Source organism: Scylla paramamosain, chromosome 10, assembly GCF_035594125.1.
Source record: "Scylla paramamosain isolate STU-SP2022 chromosome 10, ASM3559412v1, whole genome shotgun sequence".
NCBI lineage: Eukaryota > Metazoa > Arthropoda > Malacostraca > Decapoda > Portunidae > Scylla > Scylla paramamosain.
The window spans coordinates 2,435,380-2,455,625 of NC_087160.1; the positions used below are offsets into that span (position 1 = coordinate 2,435,380).

The 20,246-nt window shown below is 43.7% G+C and overlaps 1 protein-coding gene across 6 annotated transcripts in view; it reads left to right on the top strand.

Annotated features, from left to right (window-relative positions):
- The window catches only part of LOC135104068 (ATP-binding cassette sub-family C member 4-like), a 116,075-nt gene that overhangs the window by 69,274 nt on the left and 26,555 nt on the right, over positions 1 to 20,246 (top strand). For 3 of the 6 annotated variants that reach the window (XR_010270294.1, XM_064010964.1, XM_064010966.1), the window contains exons 2-8: positions 193 to 303; positions 8,034 to 8,168; positions 16,987 to 17,191; positions 18,438 to 18,569; positions 18,689 to 18,779; positions 19,155 to 19,311; positions 19,562 to 19,700. Coding sequence is in view for 5 of the 6 variants with exons in the window: in XM_064010964.1 (XP_063867034.1) it covers positions 193 to 303; positions 8,034 to 8,168; positions 16,987 to 17,191; positions 18,438 to 18,569; positions 18,689 to 18,779; positions 19,155 to 19,311; positions 19,562 to 19,700 (970 nt within the window). In the remaining variant the exon portion in view is untranslated. Of the gene's footprint in view, positions 1 to 192; positions 304 to 8,033; positions 8,169 to 13,510; positions 13,716 to 16,986; positions 17,192 to 18,437; positions 18,570 to 18,688; positions 18,780 to 19,154; positions 19,312 to 19,561; positions 19,701 to 20,246 lie in introns of those variants that run through there. The other 3 variants (XM_064010965.1, XM_064010968.1, XM_064010967.1) reach the window with 3 other exon arrangements.

Genomic DNA, 20,246 nt, shown 5'->3' on the forward strand with positions numbered 1-20,246 from the left:
ATACCCTTGAAAACCCAACCCATCATCGTTGCGGGCTTTGAAAATAGTTCCGAAGAAAGAACGTGTTTTCTGATTACGGGTGAGAGAGAGAGAGAGAGAGAGAGAGAGAGAGAGAGAGAGAGAGAGAGAGAGAGAGAGAGAGAGAGAGAGAATTTTCAGCATTACATAACCATCTTTTCTTCCTCCCAACAGGTGGCTCATCCCCCTCCTGAGGCAGGGCAACAGACGCTCACTCAACGAGGACGATCTGTACACTGTGCAGAGCAGAGACGCGTCTTTCACCCTTGGCAACAGATTACAGAAGTACGTAGCGGGGAAAGGTGGTGCTAGATACGTTGCAGAGGGGATGGTACCAGTGAAGGTGCCTGCAGTGGTAATAGTAGTAGTTGTTGTTGTTGCTGCTGTTGTTGTTGTTGGTGGTGGTGGTGGTGGTGTACACAAAATTCAGATACATGAAGTTGCTAACACTCGTAGTAAGAGAGGCTGAATATTTGAAGGGACACAAGAAAAAAAAATGAGTTTCCAGTTATTTTGCTAGTATTCTCTTCGAACTTCAATTATTTCGAGTTGTTTCATGAATACTCTTCTCTTGTTGAACCATTTCCAACTATTTATCTTGTATTCCTCTTGATTTTTAACTATGTCAAGCGATTTTCCTACTTATGTTTTCTTGCAAATCGACTTTTTTTCCCAATTACTGTTCTCTTGATTTTTAACTATGTCAAGCGATTTTCCTACTTATGTTTTCTTGTAAATCTACTTTTTTTCCCAATTCCTGTTAAGTATCTCCAGTGACGGCGAGAATCAGTCGAACGTGACTTTTGTTTAGCAATGATTCAGTCCACTGTCTTTATAGCAAATCTCCTCAATTGATCACCTCTCATGAACACACCGCGCTTCTGCAGTTCACCCAAACCAGTTGCGGACGAGAGAAGCGAGAAAATTTGCTGCAGAAACTAGTCTTTTCAGAATCAAGTGCAAACTACAGTAAATTGCTTCTTGGTAATGCGCAGTCTTGCCTTAAATGAGGGCTGGTGTAGGAGTGAAGGTTAGCTGCTGGTCGTGGTGATGGTGATTGGCATGACCTGCATTGAGTCATGAGTGTGGCAGACATGTCGCACCTGTTCCCTCGCCCATGTTTATAACCTTTTTTTTTTTCCTGTGATGACGGTCTGCTTGTTTTCTTCTTGTTTCTTATTGTCTTGTTCCGTCTTTACTTAGTGTAGTGAAGGTGACTAGGTTGACATGATATATAGGGAATTAAAGGCATCATGTAAACAAACTGTGAAGGAAAAGCATAAAGCTAATGGGACATCTTATGTGTATAACCTTTTCCTGTTATAGTGACCGGCGTGGTTTCTTCTTGTTTCTTCTTGTCTTGTTCCGGTTTTTTAGTCTAGTACAGGTGACTCGGTTTTCACGATATACAGGAACTTACAGGTATGGTGGAAACAAAAATCTTGAAAACATTAAAAATAAATAAATAAATAATGGGAAAAAAGTGTTTTAAGGAATTTGACCTGTTAAATTACACTACTTTGTCCTGAAAGCTATTTGCATATATGGAAAAATCTATTAAATTTACTATATTTATTAAGTCGTGTTAAACTGAATTCATGATCGATTGTGAGATAGGAAAGACCAGTCAGCCACGCTTGTCTAGCAGTGAATGGCTGCTTTTTTTTTTTTTTTTTTTTATTGATAGCAAGTGATTGCGGTGTTCTTAAATCACTCTAACATGAATTAATTCATAGCAAGTACTGAATGAGTGGAAGTTAACATCATTTATTGTACCATCTGTGTGTGGTTGTTAGCTAGTTGTGTGAACGAGTGAATGAGCGAGACTTGTGTGAGGCATGAATACGTGTATGAGTGAACGAGCTAGGCTTCAGTCATAAGTGTTAAGTGGAAGTGCGCGGCCTGGCGCCGAGAGATCACCTACCTCCAGCCTTCTGTTCACACCTTCTGTGAATAAACACCTGCACTGTTACCTGCGTTTCCTGTGCCCCTGCTGGTCAAGAGTCGAACATGGCGCAGTGAGTAGGATCAGGACAAGGCTGCAGTGGGTACGGCGCAGAATGGAGAAGCAGTTGGAGGCGCTGGCTGCCCTGCTAGCGCGACAGTCGGAGCAGAGTCAGGCTCGCGAGGAGCGTTTAACCCAGCTGCTGGAGAGAGTGGGGACACAAGCTCCCAGTCGCACCACGGCGAGCAATGAAGGCGAAACCACAGCCCGCAGCACGTCTACCCAGGGCGCGAGGTTCCCGACGTCCGCCACCATCATTCCTCACTTAACGGCGTCAGCATCTTTACGTGAGTTCGACACGTGGCGCCATAAGTTTGAAGGATACGTAACCCTCGCCAGGATAGACTGTCTCTCCCTGGCTGAGCAGAGGGCGGCACTCGCTGCTGTCCTAGACGACGAGTGGACCCGTACACTTCGCTACGGGATAAGCTTACCGAGAGACGCGGAGTTAAGAACCATCCTCGATGCAATGTGTGAGTACCTGCGAAGCCAGCGCAACATCATCATGGATAGAAGAGACTTCTACTCCCGCGTGCAAGAAACGCAAGAAGGTTTTGACGACTTTTTATGTGCTGTTAAGGAAATCGCCAATTTCTGTGACTTTTGCGACCAGTGCATAAACCATCAGCTGCGTGACAGAATTGTCGTTGGGACACGAGACGAAGTGGCTCTGAAACGCATGCTGGAAAACAAGAAACTCACCCTTGAAAACGCCATAGATATTTGCAGAGCATCAGAGAGCGCTAACCAGTGTAGTGCAGTACTAAGGGGCGGCTCTCACTCTTCGAGCCATGGTGTGAACGCTGTCTCGAACTACAGGAAGGGCAGTTTCGGGGGCTCAAGCCCCACGGGCTGTTATCGTTGTGGCAAAGATTGTCGCAGTGACAAAAGGGGATGCCAGGCAATAGATAAAGTGTGTCGTAACTGCGGGAAAAGAGGGCATTTTGCGAGTGTATGTCAGCAGACAGTGAGGAAACGACGAGGAGCTTCGAGGAGTTCCTCAACTGTCTCTCCTCATCGCGGTGCAGGCCCGAGGCGGGGAGCCAGTGCCAGTGTATACCAGCTCTTATCAGGCGTATACACAAAGACGGTGACGGCACGACCTGCGCCCCAGGTGCTCATTACCGCCACACATCCCGCTGGAAGAGACAAGATTACGTGGACTCCTGACTCTGGGGCCGAAACGACCGTTATTGGCCTCGACACGGCAACACTCCTTGGAATCCCGCCCTCCAGCTTGGCGCCCGCTGATGGTGATGGACTTTATGCTGCCGGTAATCACCCCCTCACCTGTGTAGGAACTTTCTCGTCGCACTTGCAACTGGGCGACAGGGAAGCTGAGACTGTTGTGAGCGTGGTGAAGGAGGTGAAGGGGGCGCTGCTTAGCTGGTACGATTCCATCGCTCTCGGAATCCTCCCCGAAGATTTTCCGGCTCAAATCCGACCGCTACGCAGGGAAGAACAGCACACCGGCAACAGCTCCATCAAGTACCCGACCGCCTCGCAGCCACCTCTATCTACGCCCACAGAAGTGATCAGCTGGCCTCATTCCTACGACCCAACGCCACAGCAGCGTGCGGGGCACGCTGCTGCTGTGATCAAGGCCTTTCCCAGCGTCTTCGAAGCAAAGGAAGGTTTACGTGCAATGGCTGGTGGATCCATGGCCATCGAGTTGACAGACGACGCTCGACCCTTCGCCGTAACAGCATCTCGTACAATCCCTTACAATTGGCGTGAAGAAATTAAGAGCCAGTTGGAAGAGCTGCTTAACAAGGGAATCATCGAGAGTGTGGACTACCCTACGGCATGGTGCCACCCCATCGTGCCTGTCCCAAAAAAGACATCTGGTGTAAGGCTGTGTGTTGACCTGACACGACTCAACCGTTACGTGAAGAGGCCCGTGTATCCAGTGCGCTCACCTCATGACGCCATCGCCTCGATCGGGACCGGAGCAGTTTGGTTCACCACTCTTGATGCCAAGATGGGGTATTTTCAAGTCCCCATTAGAGAAGAAGACCAGGATTTAACCTGCTTCATAACACCTTGGGGTCGGTACAAGTTTCGGCGAGCGGTTATGGGTCTCGTCTCGTCTGGAGACGAGTATAACCGTCGAGGAGACCAAGCTCTCGGCGACATACCTAACACCATCAAGATCGTGGACGACATCCTGGCCTATGACTCCACCTACAGTGCGCACTTAGCCCATGTCATTCAGATTGTGCGGCGGTGTGACCAGCACGGCATCACTCTCAACCCACAGAAGTTTACATTCGCGGAAAGAGTGGTAGATTACTGTGGTTACTCTGTTTCTGGACAAGGCTACACGACAGACTCAAAGAAAGTTAAGGCAATCTCTGACTTCCCACGACCACAGCACATCACCGACTTACGATCATTCATGGGTCTTACAAACCAGCTTGGAAGCTTTTCTCCTGCTGTGGCTGCAGCTGCACAACCCCTCAGAGATCTCTTACGCCCGAAGAACAGTTGGTGCTGGTCTCCTAACCATGAAGAGGCGTTTGAGAAGGTGAAACAGTGTCTCGTCAGCCCACCTGTCTTGGCATACTTCGACCCATCATTACCAACGATGCTACAGACTGACGCCTCAAGGATGCACGGATTTGGATTCGTTCTCCTGCAGAAGCACAGTGACCAGTGGAAGATGGTGCAATGCGGGTCAAGATTTGTTACAGACACAGAGAGCCGCTATGCAGTAATAGAGTTGGAAATGGCTGCAATCGTCTGGGCAGTCAGGAAATGTGGCACCTACCTGAAAGGACTCCCTCACTTCGATCTAGTGCTCGACCACCGCCCGCTGATACCTCTCCTCAATAGCAAGTTGTTGGGAGAAATAGAGAACCTGCGGCTGCAGCGCATGAGGGAGAAGCTTGCTCAGTATTCTTTCACAGCAAGCTGGCAAAAGGGATCGACACACTGTGTGCCCGACGCCCTCTCACGTGCTCCAGTACAGGACCCAGTGGAGGAAGAGGATGCTGCTACTTCTGGTGACCTCGACCCTCTCCACTCAGCGGTCATCTCAGCGTTATCTGCCACCAATGAGGACGGCGTCCGCTTAGCACCACTCCAGGATCAGACTGTGGAAATGGTACGTGCCGCAGCAGCAAGAGACGGGGAGTACTGCTTGCTCAAGAACGTCATCATCGAGGGCTTCCCTGATCATTGCCACGACCTCGATCACCGCTTGCGTACGTACTGGCCGGTGCGCAGTCTGCTGGCCGTAGACGACGACCTGGTGGTTTACGGGCCGAGGCTTCTTATTCCTCACAGCCTCCGCCGAGAAACACTAGAGCGACTCCATGACAGTCATCAGGGGATGGAGCGCACCAAGCGACGGGCCCGACAAACGGTGTACTGGCCTGGTATGGACAGAGACGTTGAGAACGTCGTTTCTGGATGCTCACTATGCCGTCCACTCCTACCAAGCCAAGCCAACGAACCTCTCTGGCAGGACACGGACACACCCAGCAGGGTGTTTGAGTCAGTTTCTGCAGACTACTTCCACGCAGCAGGCCGTACATACCTCGTGTATGTAGATCGCTTGTCTGGGTGGCCTCACGTGTCTGCATGCTCACGTCCAGCATCGGCTGATCAGCTCGTTCGTGTCCTTCGGGGTGTGTTCGCCGACACGGGCGTGCCTGTTCTCCTGAGGACTGACGGTGGACCGCAGTTCACTTCTTCATCGGTACGGCGCTTCCTGGCTCGATGGGGGGTGGAGCATCGTGTATCTTCACCTCATTATCCACGCTCCAATGGTCACGCCGAGGCAGCGGTCAAGTCCGTGAAGAAGCTGATCCTCACGACCACACAGCAGGGACACCTGGACGAGGATGCGTTCGCTCGCGGGTTGCTGGAACTGCGCAACACTCCGAGGGCGGAAGGGCGATCACCAGCACAAGTCCTCTTCGGTCATCCTATGAGGTCCTGTGTCCCGGCTCATCATCGCTCATACGCTCAGCAGTGGCAGCGCGCTGCTGATGAGTGCGACGCCAAGGCAGAGCGACTGAGGAAGAAAGCGAAACTTCGCCACGACGCGTCCGCCCGTACTCTTCCTCTCCTGCACCTCGGTGGCCACGTCGACGTTCAAGATCACACGACAGGCCTCTGGGATCGCCTGGGTGTCATCGTGGCTGTTGGGCGAAGGAGAGACTACCTCATCAAGATGGGCAGCGGTCGCGTGATGTGGCGTAATAGAAGACACCTACGCCCACACAGACCTCTTGCTCCCCTTCCTGTCGAGCAGCACACCGCTCATGGCGGTGCAGCGCTTCAGCATCAGGGTCACGAGGAACACCACCATCCCGGCAGCCCGGAGCATCAGGGTAACGGGGTACACCGTGGCCGAGAGCAACCAGAGCGTCGAAGCAGCCGACAGCGTAGGGAGCCGAGACGACTGCAGGTGCGGTGGCACCGTAGCACCTACGATTAGTCGTACGTGTTCATTGTACGCTGTGTTTGTTTTGTGTATATGTACCGTGTTTTCTGTACTTCAATCATTGTAACTTTGTTTCATGTGTTACGGTAGCCATAACAAAGATAAGGAATCTTCCTTATGTCTCGGGGGAGGTGTGTGGTTGTTAGCTAGTTGTGTGAACGAGTGAATGAGCGAGACTTGTGTGAGGCATGAATACGTGTATGAGTGAACGAGCTAGGCTTCAGTCATAAGTGTTAAGTGGAAGTGCGCGGCCTGGCGCCGAGAGATCACCTACCTCCAGCCTTCTGTTCACACCTTCTGTGAATAAACACCTGCACTGTTACCTGCGTTTCCTGTGCCCCTGCTGGTCAAGAGTCGAACAATCTGAAGAAAAATAACTAATGTGTAGATTGGTTGGTCCTTTGTTTTCACTGTGATACATAAGTACGTACCTTATCAACACTGTATGCCTCGCCACCTTGTTTTCAATTGCAATATATTATTCCTTAAGACCTTATTATCATTAACAAGCATTACTTTCAAATTGTAACCTGCTCTTAACCTGTTATTGTTCTTATAAACGTAGTGAATTTTGAAAAGGTTGACAGTCACTTCACCGCACACAGGGACTCTTGACTTTTTTCGTGAACCAGTGCATGATGCTTCTTTACACGTAGCCATAGTGCACGCATTCATGAGACAGGTGACTGGGGGGCATGGTAAATGATCTCTGTGAGTTGCGGGTAATACATTTAGAGCAGCGATCACAAAGAGGTCAGTGGGACTTGCCAAAGGGTTGATAGATACCTAAGAGGTCAAAAGCAGAATAAATAATCTGGGAGCTGATTAGAACTTAGTAGCATAGGAAAACAAGGGAAGCTACAAAAAGCCTTCAGGTCTACACGTGGCAGTCCATGTTGGTGTGCGGTAAGTGAAAGAAAGTCGATAGAAATTCAGTAATCTTTCTTTTTGTAACAAATGTTGAGGGATCGACAAAGGATCTGAAGCTTCCTAAAGACTTGCTGAACTGTTGTATAGTCAAGAGGACCCTGGTACATTAAGAGCTGCTTGTTATGTCGCATATGTGGACTGTTTTATAGACCAGTTTGCGTTTCCCCCTGGGCACTTAGTCCACTAGTGCTCGTGGTGGTACTGGTGGCGGTAGTAGTAGTAGTAGTAGTAGTAGCTGTTGTTGTTGTGCTTGTAGTTGTTTGTGGTATTGGTGGTAGTTGTTGTTGTTGTAGCAGTAATAGTAGTGGTTGTTGTTGTTTTTGTTGTTGTTGTTGTGGTAGTTGTTTATGGTAGTGGTGGTAGTTGTTGTTGTAGCAGTAGTAGTAGTAGTAGTAGTGGTTGTTGTTGTTGTTGTTGTTGTTTGTGGTAGTGGTGGTAGTTGTTGTTGTTGTAGTAGTAGTGGTTGTTGTTGTTGTTGTTGTTGTTGTTGCTGTTGTTATATAGTGTAAAAAAGTAAAAACAAACATCAAAACATCAGAGAGAGAGAGAGAGAGAGAGAGAGAGAGAGAGAGAATTATAACAACGAAGAACCATCCATGTTCTACGCACTGCCCTTTCACCCTGCAGGGAGTGGGACAAGGAGCTGGAGGAGAGCAAGATCAAGAAGAGGAAGACGAGCTTCGTGCGGGCGCTGATTCGATGTTTCGGCTGGGAGTTCGCGGCTGTCGGTATCTTGGCGGCCATCGAGGAGTGCGTCTTGAGGTGGGTCCCTGAGAGAGAGAGATTCTGTGTTCCACCAGAAGTATTTATTAGTTGCAAAAATCATATCTTTCTCACATACATCAGCCGGATAAAATGGAAGGCTACCGGAATGATGAAAAAACTTATTCGCTTCAGTATACGAACGGTAATGTAACCGAAAGCAGAGTAAAACCTAAATACATTAAATAACAAATGAGAGAGAGAGAGAGAGAGAGAGAGAGAGAGAGAGAGAGAGAGAGAGAGAGAGAGAGAGAGAGAGAGAGAGAGAAATCTAGGTGCAGTTCATATATTTATCAACGTACCTTTAATATCTTACGTCTCTTTTCTTCAGTCTTTTCTTCACATCAAGGATACTAAAGGCTCAGATTCTTGAACGCCACTGCCTCCCATCAGGATCATTTACATAGGTCACAGAGATAATTAGACTGGTTCTCCGTGGTGTTATTCTTTTTCGTACCGACGGTGTAGAATTCTTATCAGTCACTGAAATCTTAAAAACACCCTTGAAAATCCTGATAACTTCCACTTGGAGCGTATTAAAAGGGGTGGAGATATGACGCCGAAGTATGTGAGAGTGCAGTGCTAAGCCTCTGTTGGCTTGGTGGGCAAGAAGAAACCGTGGTAGATTTCTCAAGATGCCAACTAAAAATGTAAAATCAAGGAATGAAAAATAGATATAAAGGTTATGTGAAAAAATAAACAAATAAAAAGGATGGGCGAGTATGACAGTTCATAAATATACAGTGTATGGAGAGAGAGAGAGAGAGAGAGAGAGAGAGAGTATGGGTGTACTTCTCGCTGACTGGGAACAAACCACGGAGGTCATGAAGTGTTCCATAAGAAAATCGCGTGTCAAGAGATAACAGTGATTATATGCTGTACCCATCCATGCATTTGTAACGCATTAAGGGACACCACTTGACGATATGACTCAATAACGAAACAATTAATGTATTTATTTGGAGTTTTGATGAATACGAGCCAGTATAGAAAGTGTAGAAAGTTGTAGGATGATACGTTAAGCAGCAGGTCTATTAGAAATAACTGAGGTTTCCAGGATGTTTTCATGATACGAGCGATAGTTTGAAAAGGATTCTGCGTCAGTAATGGTAAAAACACCCATTAGAATTTGCATTCTCATCTCTGCGGCCTTTGAAAAGTCTTCATGATGAGAGCGAACAAAGCGTTTCGAAGTACACGCGTTGTTGCAAATCATCTGATGTGTAATGGTTTGCGCTCTCGTCTTGTTGCCTTCTTGCGTTCCCCGAGCTTGCCTGTTGCTGCGCTGGAGAGGAGCGAGGAGAGGAGTTACGCTTATGTCATGTACCATTTCATATTGACATCACGCACTACCCGCTCCTCCTCCTCTTCCTCCTCCCCCTCCTACACCCCTTTCACCTTGTCATTCCTAAGCAGTACTGTTACATCACTGGTATCTACACACACACACACACACACACACATAAACCGCGTAGTGTAGTGCACGCTCGGCTCACAATCAAGAAGCCCCGGGTTCGAATCCCGGGCGCGGCGAAGCAAATGGGCGAGCCTCTTAGTGTGTATCCCCTGTTCACCTAGCAGCAAGTAGTACGGGATGTAACCCGAGGGGTTGTGACCTCGCTGTCCCGGTGTGTGGTGTGTGAGTGGTTTCACTTCTACCCAAAGATCGGTCACTATGAGCTCTGACCTCTTTCTGTAGGGGAACGGCTGGCTGAGTGACCAGCAGACGACCGTAGGTGAATCACACACACACACACACACACACACTGAGCCTCTGCTTATTATATCTGCTCTCTATAGGAAAGTAAGCAGAGTGGCGGTATTTGGAATTGATCAGTATAATAATTCGTAGGTAGAGAAATATTTATAGCCATGCAGCGAATTGATTCTGTCATGCACAGATTTCATGGTGTGTTTAAGGAGCATGTTTCAGTTTTATTTATTCTCTCTCTCTCTCTCTCTCTCTCTCTCTCTCTCTCTCTCTCTCTCTCTCTCTCTCTCTCTCTCTCTCTCTCTCTCTCTCTCTCTCTCTCTTTCCGCTATCAGAACACTCACCTCGTGCCGTTAATATAGTTATCTCTCTCTCTCTCTCTCTCTCTCTCTCTCTCTCTCTCTCTCTCTCTCTCTCTCTCTCTCTCTCTCTCTCTCTCTCTCTCTCTCTCTCTCCGCCATCAGAACACTCGCCTGGCGCGGTTCATGAGTTACCCCTTCACGCTTGCAACGTTTTCCCTTCCCTCACACTGCAACACTGCCCGATCTCGATTACTTTCAAAAGCCTTGACCGTAGTTGAAGTGACGCAGGTTTTTTAAGTTTGGTTTTTTATGGTTTTAGTGACAGATTAATAAAGTTTTTACATTATTAACAAGAAAATTCTCTTGAGAACCCGACTAATTATTTCTGTTGCGTTTGACAATAGTCGTGGTGAGCGAGCAAAACGTTTCTGAATCCGGGCCTGAATATGGTCCTCAGTCTTGTAGCCTTATTATTATTATTATTATTATTATTATTATTATTATTATTATTATTGGATACTCGAGCCATATGAGAGAGAGAGAGAGAGAGAGAGAGAGAGAGAGAGAGAGAGAGAGAGAGAGAGAGAGAGAGCGGAACATCCACAATATAAGATTACTAATGGAACCTCTCCAGGCGACCACAAGTAAACTTTATTAACCTTTCGTTTTAGCTTTTTTATTTATTTATTTATTTATTTATTTATTTATTTTTGTGGTCACAGGCTCACGGAAATATGTATTAAGTCACAATGAAAAGTAAAAATAAAGGAAAGAAAAAGAAAACTAAAAACCCGACATTGAAAAAAATAAATAAATAAATAAAAGATAATGATAATTGGGGACGATATTTCATTTCCCGACAGTGATACGTAACTGTTACCAAGGATGGAACGAAGTCTAATAGTTTTTTTTTTTTATTAGACTGAGATGCAACACAAACACACATGCCTGGTGTGGGCAGGTGTGATACGGCAGCCGGATCCCAATTCACTACTGTTTTCTCTTCCTTCCCTTCTTTTTCACTGACGCTGATGAACTTACACACGTCATCTCTGTCGTCCTAAACAACGAGGTTCTGATTAAAAAGAAAATCAAACAAAAGAAAACTACAATGAGTTTATCTTCACCGTTACTGTCACACGATTTTACTTTTATTTAACAATGGAAATTTAGAATGTAAACTGAGGGTGCGAGGGAACCAAGGATGATGCAGAATTTGTGTTCCTTGGGAAGAATTGATAATTATTAGTACTTGATGGAAAAGGAGAACTAGAGTGGAGTTTACAGGCCTGAGTTATGAGGAAGTAGAAATTTTTAGGCAAGAGAAAGGTTTCCCTCAACAGAGATAAAAGTGTGTTCAGGCGTGATATACTGGCAAATTCAGGCATTAAAGCAGCTTCACCATCAGCAGCAACTGCCATCTGAAACCGTCTTGACACCTTCTCAAGACAGCCTCCGTGATATACTTCATAGATTAGTGCGTGGCCACTCCGAAAATGCCTTGATTGGAAAGTAATCATTTATCATTTACTGTCACTTTCTTGCGTATCATTGTGACTTGTGAGGAAAATTAAGGCGAAGCAGCGACGGTGGAAGAGCGACGCGGAGACACGATATCGTTCATCTTAACACCACAGTTCACTGGCTGACGGCTCTCGGCTAACTACAAGGGGAAAAAGGAAAGAAGGAATTGGTTCTCAAATGGAGTAATGAATGAATAGTAAAGACTGGGTAATCAAGTTGCTAGTGCTGAGTCATTGTGGAGCTTTAAAAGATTAGATAAATAGAAATAAATAGGCAGTTTCATGCAAGGACTGCCACGTGAATGCCTGAAGGCTACTTACAGCTTCCTTTATTTTATTTCATTTTTATTTTTTAATGCCCTAAGATGTGCAATGTGTCTGACCCAAGAGAGAGAAAAAAAAGTTTCATTGGGCAATAAGTTTGGCTTTTAAACGGTTAAGAAAATCACCTGTGCGTGTTTGGGAAACTGGAACACAGAACCAATATTTCACTCTGTATTCTGCAACCCAGTGCCTCTTGTGTTAGTACTTTCATAAAGACTATGTTAACCTCTTGTAACAATTATATTAACAACCCAGGATCCCTAGGAATAGATTAATACAGTCTGAAGACAAAAGAGTGAGTGGAGTCAAGTTGGTGAAGGGAAAAGTTCTGGTCCATTCTGACTGGCTGGGAATTTAAGTTTGTCTTTCATTCTAATTGACGCTGCGAATCCCATCAACGAACCCACTGCATCATGCCAGTAGCTCTCTCATATTGGTATTGGCAGCGGGACTCGAGCACAGCAGTAGCAGGAGTGTGTGAGTGAAGCAATAATGAGAGGACTGACAGGTGGTGGAAATGGCAAGCTACTGCGGGAAAAGCATTTTTTTTTTTGTGAGTGTCCGTATGGGTTAATATTGACATGCCAGTGATGCTCTATTGTCTGTGAAGTGTTTCAGGGATGAAAAAGGAGCTGGTAAATTACAATATTCAGTGAAAAGTGATATTACATGGAACAAAATAAACAAAAAAATGACTGGTGATCGAGATAAAAGTGAGTAAGCAAACTGTTCATATACCCTTAGGTTCACCAAATCTACTGATGAGTGGTCGACCCAAGCCATTCCGCATAGTGAACCTTTGAGCCGATCATGAATAGAAGTGGTGTGTTTTCTTAAGTATTGATTTCCTCCCTCTCTTTGCCTTTTTTACACCTGGGCATTTCCAAAAAAGTTTCCGGTTATCTCTTTCCTGGATGTTTCTTCTTCCAGTAATCATCCGTTGTGTTCATTCACTTTGCTTGAGGTTTTCCAGTTACACCTTTCAATTTCACTCACGTTAGTAATTTGTTGCTATACATACCACCTCTGTACAACACTTCACCCTTTAAACCATCCCACAACTATCTTCTTAGCTGCTTCACTTTTGCCAAATATCAGATATTCACATAACACACACTATTTCATCCTGACACCCCTTGTACTGCTCATATATTAATTTCGTTTCCACTGCACATAACAGTTGCACAACCATCCATATCTCTGATGATGTATGTCAGAGCCAGAAGGCAAACACAGCTCAAAAAAATGGCTGATACGTGCAGGTAAAGATCCTTTCCTATGTGAGATTTTACCAGTGTTAATGATGGAGACTGAATAATTGTCATCAAGCTCATGAGAAGGCTACGTAATCACTTCTTCCCTACTTTAATCCGTGGGCGAGGCGTCATTGTGAGTCCTGACGACACTGAACCCCTGACACTAGTTCTTAAGGTGACACAGGAGTGCACATGCCATGCCATCTCAAAAGTGACGCCGTTCCAGGATAGTCCAGCCAGTCTTGCTAGGCGGCCTGGTGCGTTATTTCGACAGCCGCCACGTAGGGAGTCTCGGCTCGGGCATGGCGTACGCGTCAGGCATTGTCTTGATAGCGGTGGTGCACATCTTTGTGTACCATCCGTACAACTTCAAGTGCCGCCACATCACCCTGAATCTGAAAACTGCATCCTGTGCCCTGATCTTCAGAAAGGTAGGCCGCGCCACCCACCCCTCCCCATTAGTCCTCAAGTCATTAGTAGGATGACCTAAACCTTACGCCTTAGAGCTGCATGCCACACCCTTACATAGACGCGTCTGGTTCTACGGTGTACATCACAGCTGCTCCTGTTAACCACCATCGGTGCTAAACATTCCCAAATCACTCATCTACAAATAATATAAACACAGCACTTTCTGTATGCACTTCCAGTATTATATATCCACAGGTCACTAAAGCAGCAACACAAACTACTCAGACTCAGCACACGATCTGGTTGCTTACCGGTTTCTGGTACTCGTAATAGGTGTGGGTCTGTGCATGAATGCAAGTCTATTGTGTTTAACACCAGAATTTACGTGTTATTTGGCCGCCATCATTTGAAGGGCCGACAACAAAACCGTGAATTTGACTAAGGACTTGGTAACCCAGACTATATTCCATGTAAAGACCCTTGAAGACTCCTTCCTGTACTGTACAGTGCGCCACCAAACATTTCCCTAGAAATGTTAATGCCAGGAAAAGTCTGCCTGCACTGCAAATATTTATGAACTTCTGTAGCCATTAACCCCCCTTCTTCTTTTTCTTTTCCTTCTTCTTTCTCATCTTCATCTAATAAATAATTGTATTATTATTATTATTATTATTATTATTATTATTATTATTATTATTATTATTATTATTATTATCATCATCATTATTATTGCTGATTAGGATCCATTTCATTATGTTCTAGCAGATTTTTTTATTGTATTGCATTAGTGTTGTGGTTGTTGATGAAAGTTTATATAAAATAATTAATCTACATGAAAAATAGTGCAAATAACAGTTTTGTCTGTTTCTGCAGGGCAGTTGCTTGAACGTTAGTGTTGTACATGGAAAAGTGCATTGCTTGGCCCTGTGATAAAGGAGTCAGTGTGGTCATGGGTGCTGTGACGAGATGAGGTTGAGCAAGTGATTGTTAAACATGCGGGGATGATTAGCTTGCCTGCCTGACACTGATAAGCTGACGAACTTCTGTTGACATGTTCTTGAATCTTGATGATGTACAGCCGCCCTCTGCTTGATGAAGCAGCCTTCCTACCCTTCTCTCTCTCTCTCTCTCTCTCTCTCTCTCTCTCTCTCTCTCTCTCTCTCTTAATTAATCCATAGACCCGAAGGGAATGATTACTTCTCACCACCCTCCATATACACCACGCATGTGTGTGTGTGTGTGTGTGTGTGTTTTATACTATAAAAATTGTCCTCTGAACGTTTAGAGAGAGAGAGAGAGGGGGGATTTTCTTATTTTTTTATTTCTATGGGGGGGTAATAAGGGCTTCTAGACACTGTCCAACCTCTTGTATCTTGAGTTTGAGAGACAACTTAGATTACATTATACCCACCTATGTTTAGTAACTGAGCTGTCATTAGAAAGTACCCATAGGTGTTGGGTTTTTATTTTTTATTTCTACAAAATAAATTTAATTGCCTGAGAGAGAGAGAGAGAGAGAGAGAGAGAGAGAGACATGGTGGATGGGGAGAGGGACAGGAAGGGGATGTAGAGGGGGAGAGGAAGAAGGCAGCCCCAAGGCAGCTCAAACCAATGACAGCTGTCATGAAAATAAATATATTGTAGATATCACTTAGAAGTATAGGTACTAAAGTTGCTTCATCAGGTAAGGTGCCAACTGTACCTATATGTAGAATGCATATGATGAGATTTGACTGGTTTAATCTAAGCCATGCAGTACATATTGCATACACAGCTGGGTCTCCTTATATCTTACTTGAGAACATATAAGTTTATGTATGAATATGTGACTAGGGTACCCTAAATCTGACAATGGTTCTCTATATGCAAGAAAACTTTGCCCATGTGAGTGGTGTTGGAAGCATTGCAAGGCAGCCTGGACCAGCATTTGTCACACCTCCTCCACACAGCTTAAGGGGTGGTGCAAAGCCAGCTCTGCCACACCACTCCACACCTCTACGCCTCACTCAGAACACTGTCTGCAGCTGAAAATTTACTCTGTCTAAGAGTTTTTTCACCTTGCCTCATATTTGTAGTGCTTCTCAATATTGCATCTGACTTGCACCTCCAGTGTGTGTCTGATATATACACTAGAGATTTGATTCACCACTCTCAAATTCATTATCATTCTGGAAGTCAGTCTGCATCAATAAGCAAACAGACATGCTGCTACTGTCCACCCACTGCTTTCAGTTTCTCTCTTGCACCAATATTATACTACCTTAATTTTCATTTCCCTCAGATGGAACAGTGGAGGTGAAGAATGTTATTATAATGAAAAAATGTTTAAAAAATTACATAATGTTAAAAGAAGATAGACTTAATTCTTTGAAAAGTTGATGAATATTAAAAAGAAAAGCAACAACAATGTACTTAGGAAGCATTAAGATGAACAAGTTGACAGCAGAAGGAAAGATAAAAAATTCATTCAAATTCTTAAGTATGAGAAACCAGAAGGTATGGATAATATCTGAAATGCTGACATGTGGAGTTGTAGCTTCTTAGATGCTTGTCACTGTCATATTAAGCTGTGCATGGAAGGAAGAAGATACCTGGACACTGAATATTGAACTGAGGCAGCTATAAAGGTAACAGAAACGAGTGCTACGTAATGATTTTTTTTTTTCTTTTTTATATAGCATACTGCATGGCAAGATGTCTGGTGAAACTGTAATTAATACTGTGTGTTGCAAATGACTGAAGAGTGAGAAGTAGCATGGAAGAATTGTATAGACCCTTCATTTGAGAATGAGTAAAAATTCTCAATGAACAGTTATCCCAGATCTTACAGAATGGAATATGAAGATTGGAAACATTTCCTGGCAAAGAAAGAGATGATGTTATCAGGCTAATGGGAAAATAAAATCACTTTCAGGGATGTAGGTATGGAGACGTGCATACACTCTTCCTAAAGTTTCCAGTAAAGGAAATGAAGCAGGAGTCTCCAGGTTTTCAATGAGTAATAGTAATGCAAATGCTGCGATGATTATGACTTCTCAGAATTTATTTATTGGTGGACACCCAGTGCAAAAGTTATTTATTTACTTCTCAGTATATACATATACAAATAATGTGCTTCATGTTTTTTTGGCTATTTGCTGGACGTATTTTGATTGATCAGTGCATTTTTATGTAAATATTTTTGATGAGTTTTGAAAATCTAGAACTTGACAGACAACACATTAATCTGTTCCCACACAGTACTACACGACTGCCTTACTGATGCCTTGTATAACACAATATTTCTTGCAGGATTGGACAACCTCTGTGCCTGGGTTACCTGATCCGTTATTTCAATGGGGAGGAAGGCTACACTTTTATCGATGGGTGGATTTACTCTACAGGCGTGGTGATGGGTTCTTTACTTTACATATTCACTCACCATCCCTACTTCTTCGGGGTGCAGCATGGTGGCATGACTCTAAGGATATCAAGTTGTACCTTAATATATAGAAAGGTATTAGTGGTGGTCACTTGGATTGCTTTGTGGTCTTCTAGCCCATTGAATAGCACCATGAATATTTCTATGCATGTTTGTAAATGTATAAGCTTTTAGAAACTCAATAGCAATGGCATTATAAACAGCAATTTTATTTTTTTTTTACATCAGAAGTGGTTGATTTTCAATGAAGTTTTGTGAAAGTACATATTTGAGGAATTTTTTGTTTAATGCTAGAAATGTGAAATAAGACTGACCTCTTGTGTACTTGATTCTGAGTTATTTTAACTTTGTTCTTGAGCTGCTACTGCAATTGTTTTCACTGCATGTTAAATGAAGCATATGAGAATACAAGCACCCAACATTATGAGCATTTGAGTGTTAACATATGTCTGTGTAAAATGACAGAGGATAGAGCAGCGAATTTGAAACAATAAGCTATGCATGTTGCCACTTTAATGAATATGCTTACTGGTATAGAAGGAATTTTATTGATATGATAGGAACTCACTCTAATGAATGTGCTTGCTGGTATAGGAGAAACTTAATAAGAACCTAAGTATTGATTCTCTGTTTGGTTTCTTGAACACTTCAGAAGTACAGCTTTTCTTTCTTTCTATTTTTGTATTTGATTTAATTTTATTTAATTTTACTTTTTTTTTAGCAATGCAAAAAAAAATTTTCTTCTTTTATTCTCCATTGCAACCAAGAAAATGTCTTATTCCCCTGGGCACACCACTCTGCAGCTGCATACACCTAATGCTTAGCTTTTCACATCTGCTAATCACCCATACTTACTGTAGTTTGAACATTGCCCCCCCCCAAAAAAAAAAATAAATAAATAAATAAATAAATAAATAAATAAATAAATAAAAATAAACAAAGTTTTTCTTGCTTTGGGAATCTGTACTAATTGCTTGTGTGTGTTTTTTTTTATTTATATGTACCTATGTTTACCTACTAGTATTTTTACAAAAATGAAGAGGCTCATTATGGCCTAATTTTTAAAGTGTACATGTGTGTGTGTGTGTGTGTGTGTGTGTGTGTGTGTGTGTGTGTGTGTGTGTGTGTGTGTGTGTGTGTGTGTGTGTGTGTGTGTGTGTGTGTGTGTGTGTGTAATTATTCAGTTTATCTTATACATACAGAATTTAAGTGTGTGTGTGTGTAGGTAGTTCCTGCTCTTCCCATTTAAATTCTTCAGGATGTGATACTTTTTATTGATTTTCCATGAATATGAATTATTTGTGTGTGGTACCCTCCTTAGGCTCTGCGGCTGAGCAAGGCAGCACTTGGGAAGACCACCACAGGCCAGATGGTGAATCTGTTGTCAAATGATGTCAACAGGTTTGACACGAGTGCCATCTTCCTTCACTACATCTGGATTGGTCCTCTTCAGGTAATGGCACAAATCTTTCATGTAGAAATTGCAACATTCTGATAATTTCTGTCCTTCTCCTCTCGTCTTTACCCTAAAGTCAGGGTTTGCCTCAAGTAATTTTCTTTGTTGCATTGCAGACGTTAATTGTATTGGGGATCCTCTGGAATGAAATAGGACCTGCCTGCTTGGCTGGGATCATGCTTCTCCTCTTGTTTGTTCCATTTCAAAGTAAGAATGATGTTTGTTTTGATACATACTGTTGTGCTTCCTTTGGAGCCTCGTAGAAACACTGAGAAACTAATCAAAAGATGGGACAGATTTTTCAATAAGAGGCACCCTGGTTTGAGATTGAACCCAATTCTAAGAGATGTAAATTCCAGCACCTTAAGCAAGGGGACCATAATGATCATCAGTTCCCCAGATCATTCTCAGATAGTGTTGACACTGTTATAATGAGAGAAGTTATTTAGAAACTATATGGATTCTAATTCATGATTCACTGAAAAATACATCACATTTTAAATAATTTTTGGGGTTTAATTTAACATATTCCTTGAAAGTGGGTCTTGTGTGCCTCGTAACTCACTCACCATTTGTTTAAAGCATGGCTGGGGAGGGTGTTCTCCAAGCTGCGAATGGCCACTGCCCACCGCACTGATGAGCGGGTGAGGATCATGCATGAGATCATCAATGCCATGCGGATCATCAAGATGTACACGTGGGAGAAACCCTTCACTACCCTAACTGAGGCAGCACGCAAGTGTGTACACCATTCTTAACTTTCTCTCTGGAGTGAATAATATTTGTTTCTTGTTCCTTGTTGTGAGATTTTTTGTCCTCAGTTGGTTGTTTATTGTTGGGATCCTTTAGAATATGAGTGAAGATATAACACAATTCAAATTGGATCCAAATTTAGCTGATTAGTTTTAAAAATGTTTCTGAAACCATCATGGATGCATCTGTCATAGGATGAGGAGACCACTTTCCAGCCATGTATTACTCTTCTACAGGTCAGAGCTTGGTGTCATCATGGAAACAAACTACTACCGTGCCGTGAACATGTCTCTCTTCCTCACTTCATCCAAAGTCATCATTTTTGTGTGTCTCCTCACCTACGTCCTCACTGACAATGTGCTGACGGCTGAGAAGGTGAGACTGAGAGATCACTGGACCAGTAATTGTGTGAAGTATCAGTGAAGGTATAACTTAACTGTTAAGAGACAGATTTGACTTCTTTTTATAAACATGTAATGAGATAAAAGTCTGAACATTCTGAATAATGAAGGGTGCACACACACACACACACACTCGGGTTAAGTTTTTTAAGGAACGACTCAGAAAGCAAAGGACAAAGAAACTATACTTCACCATGTGCTTTGTGGACTGGCATCAAGTGACAGAGACAGGTCCATAGCAGCATGAGACCTGACTTAAAGATTGATGGTTGTGGTGATAATTGATTTTTTATTAGTAATTATCTAGTAAGAACAGGAAGGAGAGAGGAAACTGCAGAGGAGGATCATGTAGAGGTGAGTTTGTAGGGCAACATACTATAACCACATCTCTGCATCAAGCTATACCAGAATCTACTTCAATTTTCTGTAGACAGACTGAGGCAGACAGGGGATGGAAACCCAGACTCTTGTAAGAAGGGGTGGTAATGGATGGGCAGGATGACGTCCTGCTTTCTGGTTA